This window comes from Apis mellifera, linkage group LG1 (assembly GCF_003254395.2).
Source record: "Apis mellifera strain DH4 linkage group LG1, Amel_HAv3.1, whole genome shotgun sequence".
In the NCBI taxonomy this organism is placed as follows: Eukaryota; Metazoa; Arthropoda; class Insecta; order Hymenoptera; family Apidae; genus Apis; species Apis mellifera.
This window is the reverse complement of record NC_037638.1, coordinates 5,479,760-5,495,000: the sequence shown is the minus strand read 5'-3', so window position 1 is coordinate 5,495,000 and position 15,241 is coordinate 5,479,760. Positions and strand designations below refer to the sequence as shown.

At 27.0% G+C, this 15,241-nt stretch overlaps 5 protein-coding genes across 11 annotated transcripts in view; 2 read left to right on the top strand and 3 right to left on the bottom strand.

Annotated features, from left to right (window-relative positions):
- The window catches only part of LOC409383 (matrix metalloproteinase-2), a 130,607-nt gene extending 128,545 nt beyond the window's left edge, over nucleotides 1–2,062 (top strand). For all 7 annotated transcript variants that reach the window (XM_026444867.1, XM_026444811.1, XM_026444850.1 and 4 more), the window contains 4 exons: nucleotides 139–608; nucleotides 1,073–1,371; nucleotides 1,476–1,579; nucleotides 1,676–2,062. In XM_026444867.1, coding sequence (XP_026300652.1) covers nucleotides 139–608; nucleotides 1,073–1,371; nucleotides 1,476–1,579; nucleotides 1,676–1,917 — 1,115 coding nt within the window. In that variant the 3' untranslated portion in view covers nucleotides 1,918–2,062. The remainder of the gene's footprint in view (nucleotides 1–138; nucleotides 609–1,072; nucleotides 1,372–1,475; nucleotides 1,580–1,675) is intronic.
- Nucleotides 2,063–2,224: 162 nt separating this feature from the next.
- Nucleotides 2,225–3,357, bottom strand: LOC412189 (phosphopantothenoylcysteine decarboxylase). Its single transcript, XM_395652.7, has 2 exons — nucleotides 2,903–3,357; nucleotides 2,225–2,784 (listed from the first exon to the last, which is right to left on the bottom strand). The coding sequence occupies exons 1-2, from the start codon at nucleotides 3,326–3,328 to the stop codon at nucleotides 2,614–2,616; spliced, it is 597 nt and encodes a 198-aa protein (XP_395652.1). The 5' UTR covers nucleotides 3,329–3,357; the 3' UTR covers nucleotides 2,225–2,613.
- Nucleotides 3,358–3,750: 393 nt separating this feature from the next.
- Nucleotides 3,751–4,374, bottom strand: LOC102655540 (cytochrome c oxidase assembly protein COX19). Its single transcript, XM_006563281.3, has one exon. It carries the CDS (start codon nucleotides 4,170–4,172, stop codon nucleotides 3,918–3,920), a length of 255 nt encoding a protein of 84 aa, XP_006563344.1. The 5' UTR covers nucleotides 4,173–4,374; the 3' UTR covers nucleotides 3,751–3,917.
- Nucleotides 4,375–5,196: 822 nt separating this feature from the next.
- On the top strand, nucleotides 5,197–7,625 carry LOC412190 (probable ATP-dependent RNA helicase DDX47). The gene is made up of 8 exons (XM_395653.6): nucleotides 5,197–5,579; nucleotides 5,781–5,874; nucleotides 5,973–6,137; nucleotides 6,215–6,381; nucleotides 6,448–6,684; nucleotides 6,760–6,983; nucleotides 7,060–7,321; nucleotides 7,413–7,625. Exons 1-8 carry the CDS (start codon nucleotides 5,511–5,513, stop codon nucleotides 7,551–7,553), a joined length of 1,359 nt encoding a protein of 452 aa, XP_395653.2. The 5' UTR covers nucleotides 5,197–5,510; the 3' UTR covers nucleotides 7,554–7,625.
- Nucleotides 7,626–9,287: 1,662 nt separating this feature from the next.
- Nucleotides 9,288–14,368, bottom strand: LOC411794 (CCR4-NOT transcription complex subunit 3). The gene is made up of 9 exons (XM_006563283.2): nucleotides 13,930–14,368; nucleotides 12,860–13,092; nucleotides 12,616–12,771; nucleotides 12,357–12,536; nucleotides 11,975–12,262; nucleotides 11,587–11,842; nucleotides 10,880–11,487; nucleotides 10,586–10,795; nucleotides 9,288–10,464 (listed from the first exon to the last, which is right to left on the bottom strand). Exons 1-9 carry the CDS (start codon nucleotides 13,952–13,954, stop codon nucleotides 10,366–10,368), a joined length of 2,055 nt encoding a protein of 684 aa, XP_006563346.1. The 5' UTR covers nucleotides 13,955–14,368; the 3' UTR covers nucleotides 9,288–10,365.
- Nucleotides 14,369–15,241: the final 873 nt, after the last annotated feature.

Here is a 15,241-nt window from a genome sequence, read left to right as displayed (position 1 = left end):
TTTTTCATATTATTAACTAACTATTAACTAAATTTTCAATTGTAATTATGTAATTATTTATTCTAATGATCTCTATATAATCAAATCCATATATATTTATTTGGCGAGGATTACGTTAAGATGAGAATCATGTTACAGGTGCACCGGAAGAGAGGCTCTGGGCCAATCTACCAGGTGGGCCGCCACCTCCGGAACGACCTACAACACCTCGAACAACTACGACAAGCGTTGGGACGACCTACAGACCATGGAGAACAAGACCAACCAGGCCGAATCACTATCCAAACGACGATCGGCCTCGACGCCCTGATCACTACCCTCAAAAGCCGGATTATAGAACAGAGAGTCCAGAGAGGCCGGAGAATCGACCTCAGAGGCCTCACAAACCTCACAAACATCACACGACTTCCACTACAACTACTACTACTACTACTACTACAACTACTACTACCACCACTACCACCACAACTATGAGAACGCCGTACACACAGAGGCCAAGGCATCGTTACACACCACCTGCACCAAGGAACGACAAACCGGATAAATGTGATACGAGTTATGATGCCATCAGCATTATTCGTAGAGAAATTTTTGTCTTCAAAGGACGAGTAAGTATTAAGTAAATTGGTATGAATATTTAAACATATTCTTATTCTATTTAGTTAGACAAAAAATTTATCATTATCATTTTTTAATGCTTTCATGGATTGAACATTACTGATAAATCAACAAAATATAAAAAATAATATAAAAAAGAGTGTTTTCTTCTTTATTTCATTCATATTTATCATTGTTTTGTATTCTTAGAAATAATTCCAATTGATAATTTCTAAAATTATCTTCCTTGATAATAAATACATAGCTATTCTTAAAAGAATCTTTTTTCAATTATGTGTATTTTATCACAATTTTACATCATTTGAACGATATACAAAATAATAAGATATAGTCATCCATGAAAGAAATAAATAATAGTAAACAAAATGAAGAAACATTTATACAAATTCAGCTACATATAATATTTATTTATATTATATTGTTCTTTTGATTAATTAAATAATATTTATTTCAGTATTTATGGAGAATTGGTGACCAAGGATTGTATGAAGGATATCCAGCGGAAATCACACGCTTGTTTAATCTACCTGAAGAAATTGATCATGTAGATGCAGTTTATGAGAGGCCAGACAAGAAAATAGTATTTTTTATCGGCAAAAGATATTACGTTTTCAATGCTAACAATCTCGAACCAGGTTATCCAAAACCATTGACTAGATTGGGATTACCAGAATCATTAGAAAAGATTGATGGAGCAATGATTTGGGGACACAATGGAAAGACATATTTCTTTAGTGGATCTATGTACTGGAGGTATTAAAAAATATAATTATTAAATATTATAAAAATTGTAATAATGTTATAATTTAAATTAAGATTATAATATAAAAAGATATATATAAATATTTTTAACATAGGTTTGATGAATCTGTAAATCACGTAGAACTTGATTATCCAAGAAATATAAGTATGTTTGCTGGTATCGGTACAGATATCGACGCTGTTTTTCAATGGAAAAATGGTGAGTGTTTATATATATATTATCATTTTCAAAGTATATAATCTAATTGTAAAGATGATAAAATATTACTTATTGTATTTTAACATATTTTTTTAGGTAAAACATACTTTTTTAAAGGTAAAGGATTCTGGGAATTTGATGATCAAAGAATGAAAGTTGCACACGAAAGACAAAAATTGTCAGCACCAGTTTGGATGGGTTGTCCACGAGAATTGGAAACCAATGATGTCGAAAATTATCCAAGAAAATCAAAAATCATGGCTTCGAACAACGCATCGACACGATCAACTCTTTTTGTCGGAATATTTTTTATAGCATATTTTAATAAACATTTGTAAACTGTGATATTTATGTAAAGTCGCGTATAAATGCGAGCGTGTATACGTATATGTGCTCCAATTTACACATGACTAAATTTTAACACACACTTCTCTTATACTGATTATATATATAATAATTTTAATAAAGTAATTTTTAAATAATTTTGACGAAAAATTTTAAAAATAAATGATTTATCCCGACTTATTCAATTTTTTTATATTTAAAACACTCTTCTTTTTGTTATATAAAAAATTATATTACAATTATAATCAAGTTGTAATTTAATATATTAAATAAAAAAAATCAAGGGAATTTTTAAATATATTATCATTTAACTCATGTATTTAACAAAAACATATACATGTTTATTTACTGGGTCAACTTTAAACGATATGTTAACAGAATATCTTTACAGTTTTTATATTTTATTTTGGCGAGTGGACAAACGGCTGTTTTGCTCACTTTCCTTAACACAACTGTTTTAGACATTTCATTTGAGCAACAAAATATCGCGACTACAGTGTATTCGGGAAAGCGTAATCTTACAAGTTAAAACTTGTTGAACTCGAATTTTACTATGAGCATAAATTATTTGAATTCCACCATAGTACGCGATTGTTTTTTTATTTTTAATTTTCATTTTCTGTAAGATATTTCCATTTTATTTGTATGACAACAAAGCTTCGTTGAATATTTTATTTTTATTCTTGATATTAAAGGCGCATATCCGGTGGAGAATATGGGTCCCAAGGATTAAGCAACCTTAATGTAGTTTGAACAATGGTATCTACTTCTGCCATTCCACCTATTCCTACATCACCACACATAAGAGTTTTAGAAATGCATGCAACTTCTTTGTATCCCCAAGACTTCAATAGAGCTATCTAAAACAAACAATTGATAATCAAATTTAATTACAATATACAATAATTTTTATTAAAACTATATTGATTCATATCGATTACTGCAAAGAAAATATAATAAAAATGATATAACATATACCTGTGTTGCAGTAACAGGATGTTCCCACATTTTTGTATTCATGGCAGGACAAAAGACCAAAGGCTTTAATGGATCCCAGGCACGTGCAACACAAGTTAATATATTATCACATATACCACTAGCTATTTTGCCAAGAGTATTAGCATCTAATGGAGCAATTAAAAATAAATCGGCCCATTTCACTAAATCAATATGCAATACAGGATCACCCCTGTCTTGCCAAGCAGCCCATTCCACTGTATCAGATAAAACTTGAATTCCTGGAGGCAGTTCTGCCTCTTTCAAGAAATGCTTAGCTTTTTCAGTAACTACTATTCTCACTTCAAAATTATTACGCCATAATTTATCTACTAATTGTGGTAATTTAATTGTTGCAACACTACCAGTACAACCAATCAAAATCTTCTTTTTAAAGGTGCATGCCATTTTCACAAATTTATATTTGTTTTTCTTCCTAATAATTTGTTATTCACTATTTTTTATTTATAAAATTTATTTTTCTTCTATGAATGATATCAAGATGAAATGATTTTAACTTTTACAGTTATAGCTATATTAAATATTTTAGGCCATCTGATATAAGATACCTAAATCACATCAATTAACAATAAACTACATTTAATAAAAGTATTTTTATTAATGATTTCTTTTCTCCTTAGATCTCTATACTGAATATATTTATATTATTAATTTATTTTAAATATTTAATATTTGCTGTGAAGCTTTTTCTGCACTGAGATCACTTTAATTGGATTGAATGTTAAAAAGAATTTTCTACTTATATTGTATCATTATTCAAAAATCATATCGAATAAATGCATGATTATTTATAATTCATAAAATACGTACATAAGTTATATGTCGCTACAAATTTACAAATTCACTTTAAAATCCATATAAGTCTTATCTAAGATAAAATAAGAATCACCAGCGAAAAAGTTTGTAAATACCATTCAAGTGATAAAAACAGTGATCTACAACTTTGCGACAATCGATTAGTAATAAATCCCTGCTGTTATGTCTCCTTGACCTCGTCAGAAAAACCAAGATTAGACCATTCTTCTCGTGCCATAAGCTCATTATCCATTCGACAAGAAAGGTATTCTTTTATAATATCACGACACATCGTGTTTTCGTTATTATTCTCAATTAAACAGCGCATATACTTAATCATAAGTCTTTTGCAAATACCCTCATGGTCGAGTGGAAAACTACCCTTTTCTGGAGGTATAGGTGTAGACACTTTTTGCGAAAATGTATACGATGACATCACTACCGCTGATTACGTTCATACAGAAAACTCGATGAAAAGTAAAAGTCAAAATTTTCAATAAACTTCTTTTAAGTAAACTTATTACAAAATACACGATAAATCATAACCGCCATTACGGGATAATAAATATACTAGCGCCACTTACGATGATATTTCTAACTTCATTTTACGCACGCTCCGTGTTATATAATATAAAAAAGATATCCAATTTAAATTAAATATAAAATAAATAATAATTATAATTTCGATAATTTATTTTAGTTTTACAGGAATTTATTTTATTCTTAATAGAATTAAAGAAAACTTAAAATATAATTATTTACTGAACAATGAAAATAGAAAAATTTCTATTGCATTCTAATTAAAAAAATAATAAGTCAATAAAAAAAATGAGGTCCTTACATTTGCCATTAGAAAAATTAATGAAATTTTTTTCAAAAAATTTTGCACTTACATTTAAGATAGAAATACAGATTAAATACACAGTAAATTTATTATTCGTTACATTTCTATGATACCATAGACAAAATACAAAATAGATGTGACAAATTAAAATAAATAGAATAGATTCTTGAGTGAATAGAGAATAAATATAGGCAATAAAAGCAAATAAGAAAAATACAGATAAGATAAAAATTCGAAAAACAGCACTATATACACAGAATACCATAAATGAAACAAAGAGAATAATAATACACAAGAAGAGTAAAAAATAGAAAAAAAATAGAGATAGAATAAGAATGATCATCAATATCATTTCAAATGTTGAAAACTTATTTCAAAAACTATTGAAGAGATGGCGCTAGTTTTTAACTCTAACTTATCCTATTTTCGAATATTTTTCAAGAAATATCGTTGACAATCAATTTTTATCCTATTTCTATTTTATTTTCCTTTTATAATTTGTTCTCTTTATTTATTAACTATTATTATTATTTTTTCTTTATTTATTATCTATTATCTGTGTTTTATTTCTCTAGAAATGGCGTTAATTTCATAATTTTTAATCTATCTATGTCTTTTTGTTACTATTTGCATTTCTTATTTATATTTGTCACTAGATAAAGATACTTAATCTGTATAGTTGCTCTTAATGCTTTGAGACATGAAAAAAAACATTGAATATTATATCTATTCTGTATATGGTTTATGATTGTTTTGTTTGTGACATAAAGTTTCATTAAATATAATGGAAAAAAAATTTCAGATACACGAGGTTATATTAACTAGGTTATGTTTTCATTAAGATAAAAAATAACTGTTGTTATTAATGCTATGAATTTATGTGAAATTATAAATATAAATACACTAATTTTATATATTGATAATTAAAAAATGGAAGAAAATGATTTAATAGAACAACAAGATCAAGAAAATTTGAAAGAAATAACGTGGAAAGATTTGGTAAGTTTAAAATATACTTAACCTAATAAGAAATATTCTATCTTTTCTTTAAATATATATGTATTTACTTGATATATATATATATATTATATATTTTTTATTTACATATATTATTTATGAATAAATATTATTTAAAAATTTATTTTTAAAAAATTTTTTTGAAAATATAATATGGATGAAATATAATATTATTTATTGCAGGGTATTGTAGATGTATTATGTAAAGCATGTGAAGATCTGAAATGGAAATCACCTACAAAAATTCAATATGAAGCCATTCCTTTAGCACTTGAGGGTAAATTGAGAAAATTATATATATTTATTAAAATAAAATATTATAATGATTAAAAAATATTAAATGATTAAATAAAATGAAATTATAAATAATTTCAGGTAAAGATATAATAGGATTAGCAGAAACTGGTTCTGGTAAAACTGCTGCTTTTGCTCTTCCTATTTTACAAGCACTTTTAGAAAATCCTCAAAGATATTTTGCTTTAATTTTGACACCCACTAGAGAATTAGCTTTTCAAATATCAGAACAATTTGAAGCTTTAGGTAAAAAATAAAATATATATTTTATAATAAAATAAAATAATATAATATAATAATATAATATAATTATTGTATTATAGGATCAAGTATTGGAGTAAAATGTGCAGTAATAGTAGGTGGAATGGATATGATGTCCCAAGCATTAATATTAGCAAAAAAACCACATATTTTAATTGCTACTCCAGGAAGATTAGTTGATCATTTGGAAAACACCAAAGGTTTTAGTCTACGTTCTTTAAAATTCTTAGTAAGCATAATATTTTCATTTTATATGTTAAAAAATTCAATATATTTATTATTTCAATATTAAAAGGTCATGGATGAAGCAGATCGAATTTTGAATATGGATTTTGAAGTTGAAGTAGATAAAATTTTAAGAGTAATTCCTCGAGAAAGAAAAACATTATTATTTTCTGCTACAATGACCAAAAAAGTGCAAAAATTACAACGTGCATCTTTACGAAATCCTGTTAAAGTAGAAGTTTCAACAAAATATCAAACTGTTGAAAAGTTACAACAATATTACATTTTTATTCCTGTCAAATTCAAGGTGCAAAATAATTTATTAATTTTAATATTTTTTAATATTTAAAATTTCTCTCTTCATAATAAAATTTTGTTATAGGATGTATATCTTGTACATATCTTAAATGAATTAGCTGGTAATAGTTTTATGATATTTTGTGCAACTTGCAATAATACAGTTAGAACTGCCCTTCTTTTACGAAATTTGGGTTTCACTGCTGTCCCTTTACATGGTCAAATGTCGCAAAATAAAAGAATAGCTGCACTTACTAAATTTAAAGCCAAAAATCGATCTATACTTATTTCCACAGATGTTGCCAGCAGGTAAAATTATTTAATAAATATATTTATACTTAGTTATAAAAATATTATCTTTAATTTATAATATTTTTTTTTATAGAGGTCTTGATATTCCGCATGTGGATATTGTAATAAATTTTGATATACCTACACATAGTAAAGACTATATACATAGAGTTGGACGTACTGCACGTGCTGGTCGTTCTGGTCGTTCCATAACATTCGTAACGCAATACGATGTAGAATTATATCAAAGAATAGAACAATTAATATCAAAACAATTACCATTATATGCAACTCAAGAAGAAGAAGTAATGGTACTTGAAGAAAGAGTTGCCGAAGCACGACGTATTGTGAAAATGGTAAGATTAATTATTTCTATTTGATTATTGTGATAATTATATTATTGATAATTATAATAATAATAATTACAAACGCTATCGTATTATTAAGGAAATGAAAGACATCGAGGACAGTAAAAAAGTAGGTAAACGAAAGAAGCGACAAGATGACGATGAAGATGATACAGAACAATCTTTAGGAGTTAGAAAAAGAATAAAAGGAAAAAATAAAAAACAAGGGAAAAGGTTTTAAACAGTTTAACTGTTTTATCACACATAAGTATATTTACTTTTTCTTAATAAATAATAGAAATGCAAGATAGTATTTGTTTTTATTGGCATTGTTATTTGTTTGTTTTTATAAATCAAACCACCATTTCCCTCATATGTATATCTCATGTATCTATTCCAAACTCAATTTGTATTAAGATCCTTAATTAATTATTAATTTACAAAACCACATTTTATTCCCTTCTGCAACATTCAAATATTTATCTTCAGTAAAATATTGAAAATGATTTCCTTTGATGATTATCGCTGTATGAATTTATTATTATGTAATAAACTTGATTAAATAATTCTCAATAAAAATTACAAATGAAAACTATTCAGAAATAGTAAAATAAAAAAATTCTTTAATATTTAAAGTATCATTACTCTATGTAATAATTTGCAATGAATAAATATCTTTGTCCAAATAAAAATAGTGTAAATTTTAAATCATTCAAAATCAGAATCTTTTAATCATTGTCATTTAAAATTTACTGCATTATTTGTTAATAACATAATAAGAAACCAATGATTTTACAATTTATCAAATTATAAAATAATTTAAAGCAGAATTTTATTTTTTGAAGACTATAAGACAAAGATTAAAAGTATTTAATATTTTGAAAAAAATAATAAATTTGTAATAAATGCAGAAATGTTAGGAAATACTTAAATATATAATTCGTTAATTTTTTTTTTCTCAAATTTCTATAGAAAATAAAATATTCTACATGGTTTCATAATATAAAATACCCAGGAACAATAATGTTCCATTTTACTTTTATAATTAAAATGCAACATTTATATATATAAAAGCGACAGTATTCAACTGTATAAAGTAGCAACAAATTCTTATTTTTTATCTTTCGCATATAACATTATATTTTTTTCTATACATCAGACTGTAAAACGATTTTCATCAAAGGTGCATTGAAAAATAATGTAATACTGCATAAAATGAAAAATGTTTGATTCAATTTGTATGTGGTATTTACTTTAAAATATGCTAAAATGCTGTAATATAAATTGCAATTCTTATCCATCTAACTTTCATTAATGTAACAAACATGACACCTTCGATATACGTTAAAATAATGAACACCATTGAAGGGTCATTGATATTGTTGATATAATCATATTGCAAAATGTTTGCAAAATATGTTAAGAATAAATCTGAAACACGTTACAACTTATAAATCAACATTTGCTATAATATTTTTTGTATTCTCAAGAAATATGATTATTCGATGTAATCATCGAATATTATCTTTGAAATAAATTGAAAAAAATCATGGGTAGATACTATCATGCAAATATAGTGGTCGTCGCAATTTCATTTATAACAAGAGTATTTGCTTAGAATATATCTATTCTTTGTTCAATAAGTTTAATCATCATCATAAAGCTAAATCGATCAGGTGAGAAATCTCAACTTTTTTTTATTACTAACGAATGCAATATGCCTAATCTCGTTGTCGAAGGCTTTTTTAGTGATAAATAACACGTGTGCAGGCGATCACTTCAATTTTTGAAGTAAAAGCTTTTTGTCTGAATTTATTTATTTTAAATATCGATACTATTTGCATCATTTAACAAGAAAGATTAAAAAGATAAGGAAATATACACACACATATATATATACATATACAATATATATACATATACATATATATATACATATCAAACTACCGAGAGGTTCCTCTCCTTTATTTTTTTATTTTTTTTTTTTTTTAAATCACAGATGCTTTATCGCACATGACATAGTATCGACAATTTATAATAAATAAATTCGTACAATATGGCTTTATTTCTCATTCGCTCTCGTTCTCTCTCTCTATTTTATTATTTTATAAATACATATGCACAATAATTATCACGAATCATCATTCGATAAACATACGTTGCACGTAAAAATTGCTAAAAAAGAATTAAATCAAAATTTCCTGAATTAGCAGGATATTCATTAAAGAAATAGCTAAATCAATCATCAAATAGCTATTTTGACTTCGACGACGAGTTCAAGATTCGTGTTTAAACTGTTAGAACGTATCTATAAGTAACCTGGTCGAGGGCAGAAATCTAATGGATGGAATGTTCTGAATGCAAGGTGTCAGAGATGTGTCAGATGCCAAAAACTGAAACAACTTAAGTTTCATTTAAATGAGAAATAAAATATATTCCATAATATTATTATTCACTATTTCTACACATTCTGTACAGTAATTCAATTTAAGGGTTTTATACCTCAATATACTTTATACAAAAAGGCTACTTATAATCTAACATTAAGACATACCATAGCATGAGCGCCCTCCACCTTACCGCTAAACGGCAGATGGGCCGCACGCATGTTTGTACTGGTATTACAGAGTCAGTCGCCAGCGAGTATAACTTCTTCCTCTTGTATCACACACCACACACTAAAATATTAAAAGTGTGTCTCTGGTGCTTTTCATTCATTATTTTTTATGGTTACAATTTACTGTCCCCGATTAACTTACTCCATTAGTTGCATTTTTGTTTCTTTCAATTGCGTGATTCGTGTTTTGCTTTTCTATTTCTCGAAAAGGAATATCGCAATGTCAAAATATAATGAAGTATCTTCATTGCTTGCTATGCACGAGCTTTTCTTTCATTTTTGTTTCATATACTTTTTTCTGAGATACTCTTTACCAATAAATAAAATTATATTTTGTGAAAATATAGAATTGTAAAAAATAAAATCTGTCTTTTCGATTTTTGATAATACCGGTACAGAAATAGTGCATTCGGAGACTCCACAAACAACAAAACTGTTAATTCAGATCTCTGTCCTCTAAGTACTTGTACTCAAATGTAAAACCTTCCTTTTTCCTTTGTCCCCACTTTTCATAATCAAAATAAATGTAGGTTCCCTATAACAATTATATGTACATAATAAGTTCACATAGTATATTGTTACATATTAAATAATGTATTTCACTTATAAAGTAATTAAAATCAATTTCAGTTAAATCAGTATCTTTTGTTATTAACCTGTTCATATTCCTCGTTAATCACTTTTGGTTCTTCATGCCTTTGAAACCACATCATATATTTTGTATGAAACCTCCAACTTTGTTTCTTTAGAGCTTTTGCAGCCAGGTATTGGCCTTTAGAACCTTCCATATAATAAAATATGAAGAATAATGTTTCAGTAGAAAGACGTTGAAAGAATTCCACAGTATCAGAATGAGGAAGTTGGACCTATTATATAAAATATAAATTAAAAAAAATAGAAAAAAGAACTAAAAATTATATCATTATATTTTCAAAGAATAAATATGATACCTGTTGATAATAAGGAGGTGTAGGACATAAATTTCTTGGTAAATATGATCTTAAACGTTCAGAATCAGATGGGTGAGGCATATGGTAGTAAGCAGCCTCCATCATCTGGAACTGCAACTGATGTTCTTTCTGTAGAGGTACTGGTCCGAGTGGCGCAACACCGAGTAGAGGAGGAATGTGTGCTTCCGAAGTAGCATTGTTGTTATTATTGTTCGCCTTAGCACTGTCAAAGATGTTTCTGTTCGACTCGGACGGCGGTATTTCCAGACCTGCTCGGACAATTACTTGTTGGGCTATAGATTTCAAAGAGGACATGCCATCAGGAAGCTTAGGGATGAGACCATTGGCAGTGGATGGCGCTGGCGAGCAGGAATTTGCGGGCAAAGGTGAAGATCTACTGCTAACTGATGACTGAGGCGAAGAAGATGGTGGAATCGGCGTTGTCATTTCCGTTTCACTACTGTGATTCTGATTTTGTTGATTATGCAACACATGTGTCGTCTGTATAGGCGCTGGATTATTGTGCTGCTGCGAGATCGTTTGTGGCACATTCGAGGTAACGCTAGACGTGGACGATGATGACAATAAACCATTTTCACTACTATGAGCTGTAAATTTTAGAAAGTATCTTACTGTTGATGATTAAACTTGTTTGATAATTAATTTATTAAAAAAATGTAAATTAAATATAACTTATAAATACTTACAAGATGTTTTACTAGAGGTAGAATGGATGGCTTGAGAATTAGTATGTGAAGCAGCTACTGTAGCAAAATTGCCGGCATTAGTTGTAGCAATGTGATTACTTGTAGAACTAGGCGAGCTATGGCTAGGTGTCATGGGAATGGTTTTGCTTGGAGTGCTGCTTGATAATAAATTCGATTTTATGGTGGCAGTGCTTCCCGTGGTTGGAATGCTCGCCTGTGAATTTAATAATGGCCTGACTGCTGTTGGTTTCACAGGCTGAAATTAAAATTCGCAAATTAAAAAATGCAATAAAAATTTATTCATCATGTATTATTATTGTAGTTATCAAATAATCAATATAATATATAATAAAATATCAGTATTATGATTTTATATAAAATTACATACCTTTGTTTTTTTATCATTATCTGTAGAACTATCACTTGAATGATTGTGCATGGTAGAACTTAATGGAGGTGATGGTATAGGTGAAGTACCAGAATTAGTTGAGGTTGGTGTACCTCCAGTCTCATTGCTATTATTACTATCTGTAGTTGCTGACGAGGGAATACCAACTCCAGACAGTTCAACTTCATCGAGACCAATAATATCATCATAAATATATTCATTTTCTTCAAAGTCAGGTTCCTGTGAGGATTCGATATAATACTCTACATCATCTTTTATCCTCTTAATCTGTGAAACAAATTAGATAAACAAAAATAAAAATTAAATAATTTTCAAAAAATTTTTAAAAAAAAGCAATCAAATATTATAGTACATAACTTACAGTGTTAACTTCAACAGACATATTATCCAACATACGTAACAATGTTTCCAATTTACGGATATGATAACGATGTTTATCGAGTTTTGCTTTTAATTCATCCATCCTATCTTGTTTATCTTTATCTAACCTTTTTTTCTTTCCTGCGAGTAATGATTCAATCTCGGATTCAAATGTATCCAGCTACATTAAAATCATCAATATTTTATAGTTTTTTAAAATAATACTTCCTTGTTTATTTAAGAATTACCATATTTTATACCTGAAGATTCAAAGCATCTATAGAATTTGCAAGCCAATTACTAACTTCTTCCCGTTCTTTTTGAGCTGGATCAAGTTTTTGAGCTGCTCCTAAACCTTCTTTTGAATAAGCTTTTGTTTTTGTTTCTCTTTCCACAACCTTAAACCTTTCCATTTGCTAAAAAAAAAAATATATTATATATAACAAATGATTTATAATAATTTTGATAATATTAATTTCTTATTAATATAATACTAGCACTTACAGTTTCAATTAACTTCCTATATTCGAGAAGTGTGCTTTTATCCTTAATTTCACCTGATGCAAGCCAGGTTTTAATTTGATCACGTAACCTCTGGAGTTTTTTGATTTCCTTCTTGAGATCTGCTTCATATTTCTCCTTCTGATTGCTGTTTGTAGCATTATGAACTTTTTGCCAAATATCTTCAAATGTTTCTACACCTTCTGTTACTTTTTTAAGGCACCGATCTATTTCACCTAGAATTAAAAAAATATATTAATTAACATAATAAAATTACTATTCAATAGCAAATTGAAATTTTTAAATTAAATGCGAAAACAAATCATTTCACTGAAAATTATTATTATTATTATTATTATAAAATTGTTTATACTTCAAATAACATTAATAATTGGTTATAATATACTTCATACAGATCATTAATCGTATTTAATGTATTAAATATAATAAAATACATCACATAATAATTATTTCAATGAGTTATTCATACATAATATTTAAATATTATGATTTATCAACTTATAATAATAATGGGTTCAATAAAACATAATTCAATAATGAAAACAATTTATTTTTGATTAAAAAATTTTTTAAATTATCTCTAAAAGAATACAAGAGTAGTGATTTACAAAAACAGCTTATTAAGCAATTTATGCTAAAAAGCTTATATCGATGAAAACTTTACATATGTTATATTTTGAATTGTTGTATATGTATTGTGCAAATAAAATGTATAACTATTTTAAAGGTTATGCTGACATAAGGAAGCGGTATTAAACTCTTATAAATACAGTACACGCAAGAAAAAATAACTTATACTAAAGAAACATATGAAAAGTTGAGCTGAACACACTAGTTCATTATACTCTGGCAACCTGTACCAACTGTCAGGCATAGAAGCCAGCATGCGAATAGATAACGCGAGTTAAAAATAGGCTACTACTGATCGCAAATACAAACGTTTAAACTTGCGGAGAGCTGCAGAACGCGAAAGAAGAACGAAAGCAAAGTTGTAGTAGTGGGCCATAACAAAATTTCTAAATGTAAACATGCTGGAAACATTTTCTCCTCACCTTGCAACTTTCTCGTCGCAGCCATGGCTATGTAAACATGTGATACAATAATTCATGCATAGTCTAGACGTAATGGAAAAAATACGGTACAATTTTACGGAACAAATAGTCGTTGAACTATTATTCCCTGTATAATATGTGAGGCTCGGCCACAAGATGGCTTCCGTTTTCAAATGACAACGTCCGACCGTCCGTGAATGAGGTGCGTTGATACTAGTTCCGTTTTTCCGTCAATCTTTTAATCTTGATAGTGTAGAATATGCGCTACGTTTGGTCGAAAATCGACAGCACATAAAAATACACAAAAAGTGATAGCATCAACAAATGATATATATGAAATACTGAATAAATGAGATGGTATATTATGCATTGGCGCATTCACATTCTACCTAACGCACATACTTAACATGTTCGCGTTCATAAACCAATTGAAATTTGGTTGAACCTTTCGATGCATTTACAATAATTACAATGAAAATGTTCTTTTATATGTTTTTCGAATAAAAAATATAGATTGTATTTTATTTCAACCGGTATTCTAAAAAAACTTAGATATTAAACGATTTATTAATAAATTATTTAGATAAAATGATAATAAATAAAATTTATTATATTATAATATTTGTTATTTGTATATAAGTTTTTTCAATTTTTTTTATTATTGAGTTTTTATTTCATAAATTTAAATAAAAAACTTTGCATATTTTAAAAATATTAGATATAAATGAATTTATATATATAAATTAATTTGATCAATTTAAAATTCTATAAAAACTATTTGAACAAAATTTACATTATATAAATAGATATATGTAAATAAATTTGCTTTATAATAAATAATGTAATAAATGTAATAAAAAAAAATATAACATTTTATTATAAAAATTAAATTTAAATTTTAAATTTAGATAACTATTTAAATAACTGTTAAAAATAATATCAATTTTTTTATTTCAAAACGTAATTATTTAATATATCATAATTTTTTATAATATATTCTATTTATCTATATTAATGTCATATTAATGACATGTGTCTTTTTTGCATACTTTTAATAGGATTAAATGATGCAAAAAAAAACAATTTAAAGTTTATAATCAGTTTTTTAAATTATTATTAAAAAATTTGACTAATGATTAAATATTACATTCAATAAATACTATTATATTATTTGCAATAATTATTAAAATAAATTTAAATTAAAAATTAATTTACTTATTTAAAGATTTTAAAATATACAAAATAAATTGTCATTATTTTGATAAAAATGTTAATATTATGTATAGGAATTGTTGAAATAATTAATACAATT

Excerpts from the sequence above, each read along its gene's own strand:
- LOC412189 (XM_395652.7), bottom strand. The coding sequence starts at position 3,328 with ATGGCATGCACCTTTAAAAAGAAGATTTTGATTGGTTGTACTGGTAGT. Across the intron at positions 2,785-2,902 it reads ATCCTGTTACTGCAACACAG|ATAGCTCTATTGAAGTCTTG; the intron begins GTATATGTTATA and ends TGTTTGTTTTAG.
- LOC102655540 (XM_006563281.3), bottom strand. The coding sequence starts at position 4,172 with ATGTCATCGTATACATTTTCGCAAAAAGTGTCTACACCTATACCTCCA.
- LOC412190 (XM_395653.6), top strand. The coding sequence starts at position 5,511 with ATGGAAGAAAATGATTTAATAGAACAACAAGATCAAGAAAATTTGAAA. Across the intron at positions 5,580-5,780 it reads AAATAACGTGGAAAGATTTG|GGTATTGTAGATGTATTATG; the intron begins GTAAGTTTAAAA and ends TATTTATTGCAG. Across the intron at positions 6,382-6,447 it reads TACGTTCTTTAAAATTCTTA|GTCATGGATGAAGCAGATCG; the intron begins GTAAGCATAATA and ends CAATATTAAAAG.
- LOC411794 (XM_006563283.2), bottom strand. The coding sequence starts at position 13,954 with ATGGCTGCGACGAGAAAGTTGCAAG. Across the intron at positions 12,537-12,615 it reads TAGATGCTTTGAATCTTCAG|CTGGATACATTTGAATCCGA; the intron begins GTATAAAATATG and ends ATTTTAATGTAG. Across the intron at positions 10,796-10,879 it reads CACCTCCTTATTATCAACAG|GTCCAACTTCCTCATTCTGA; the intron begins GTATCATATTTA and ends TTTATATAATAG.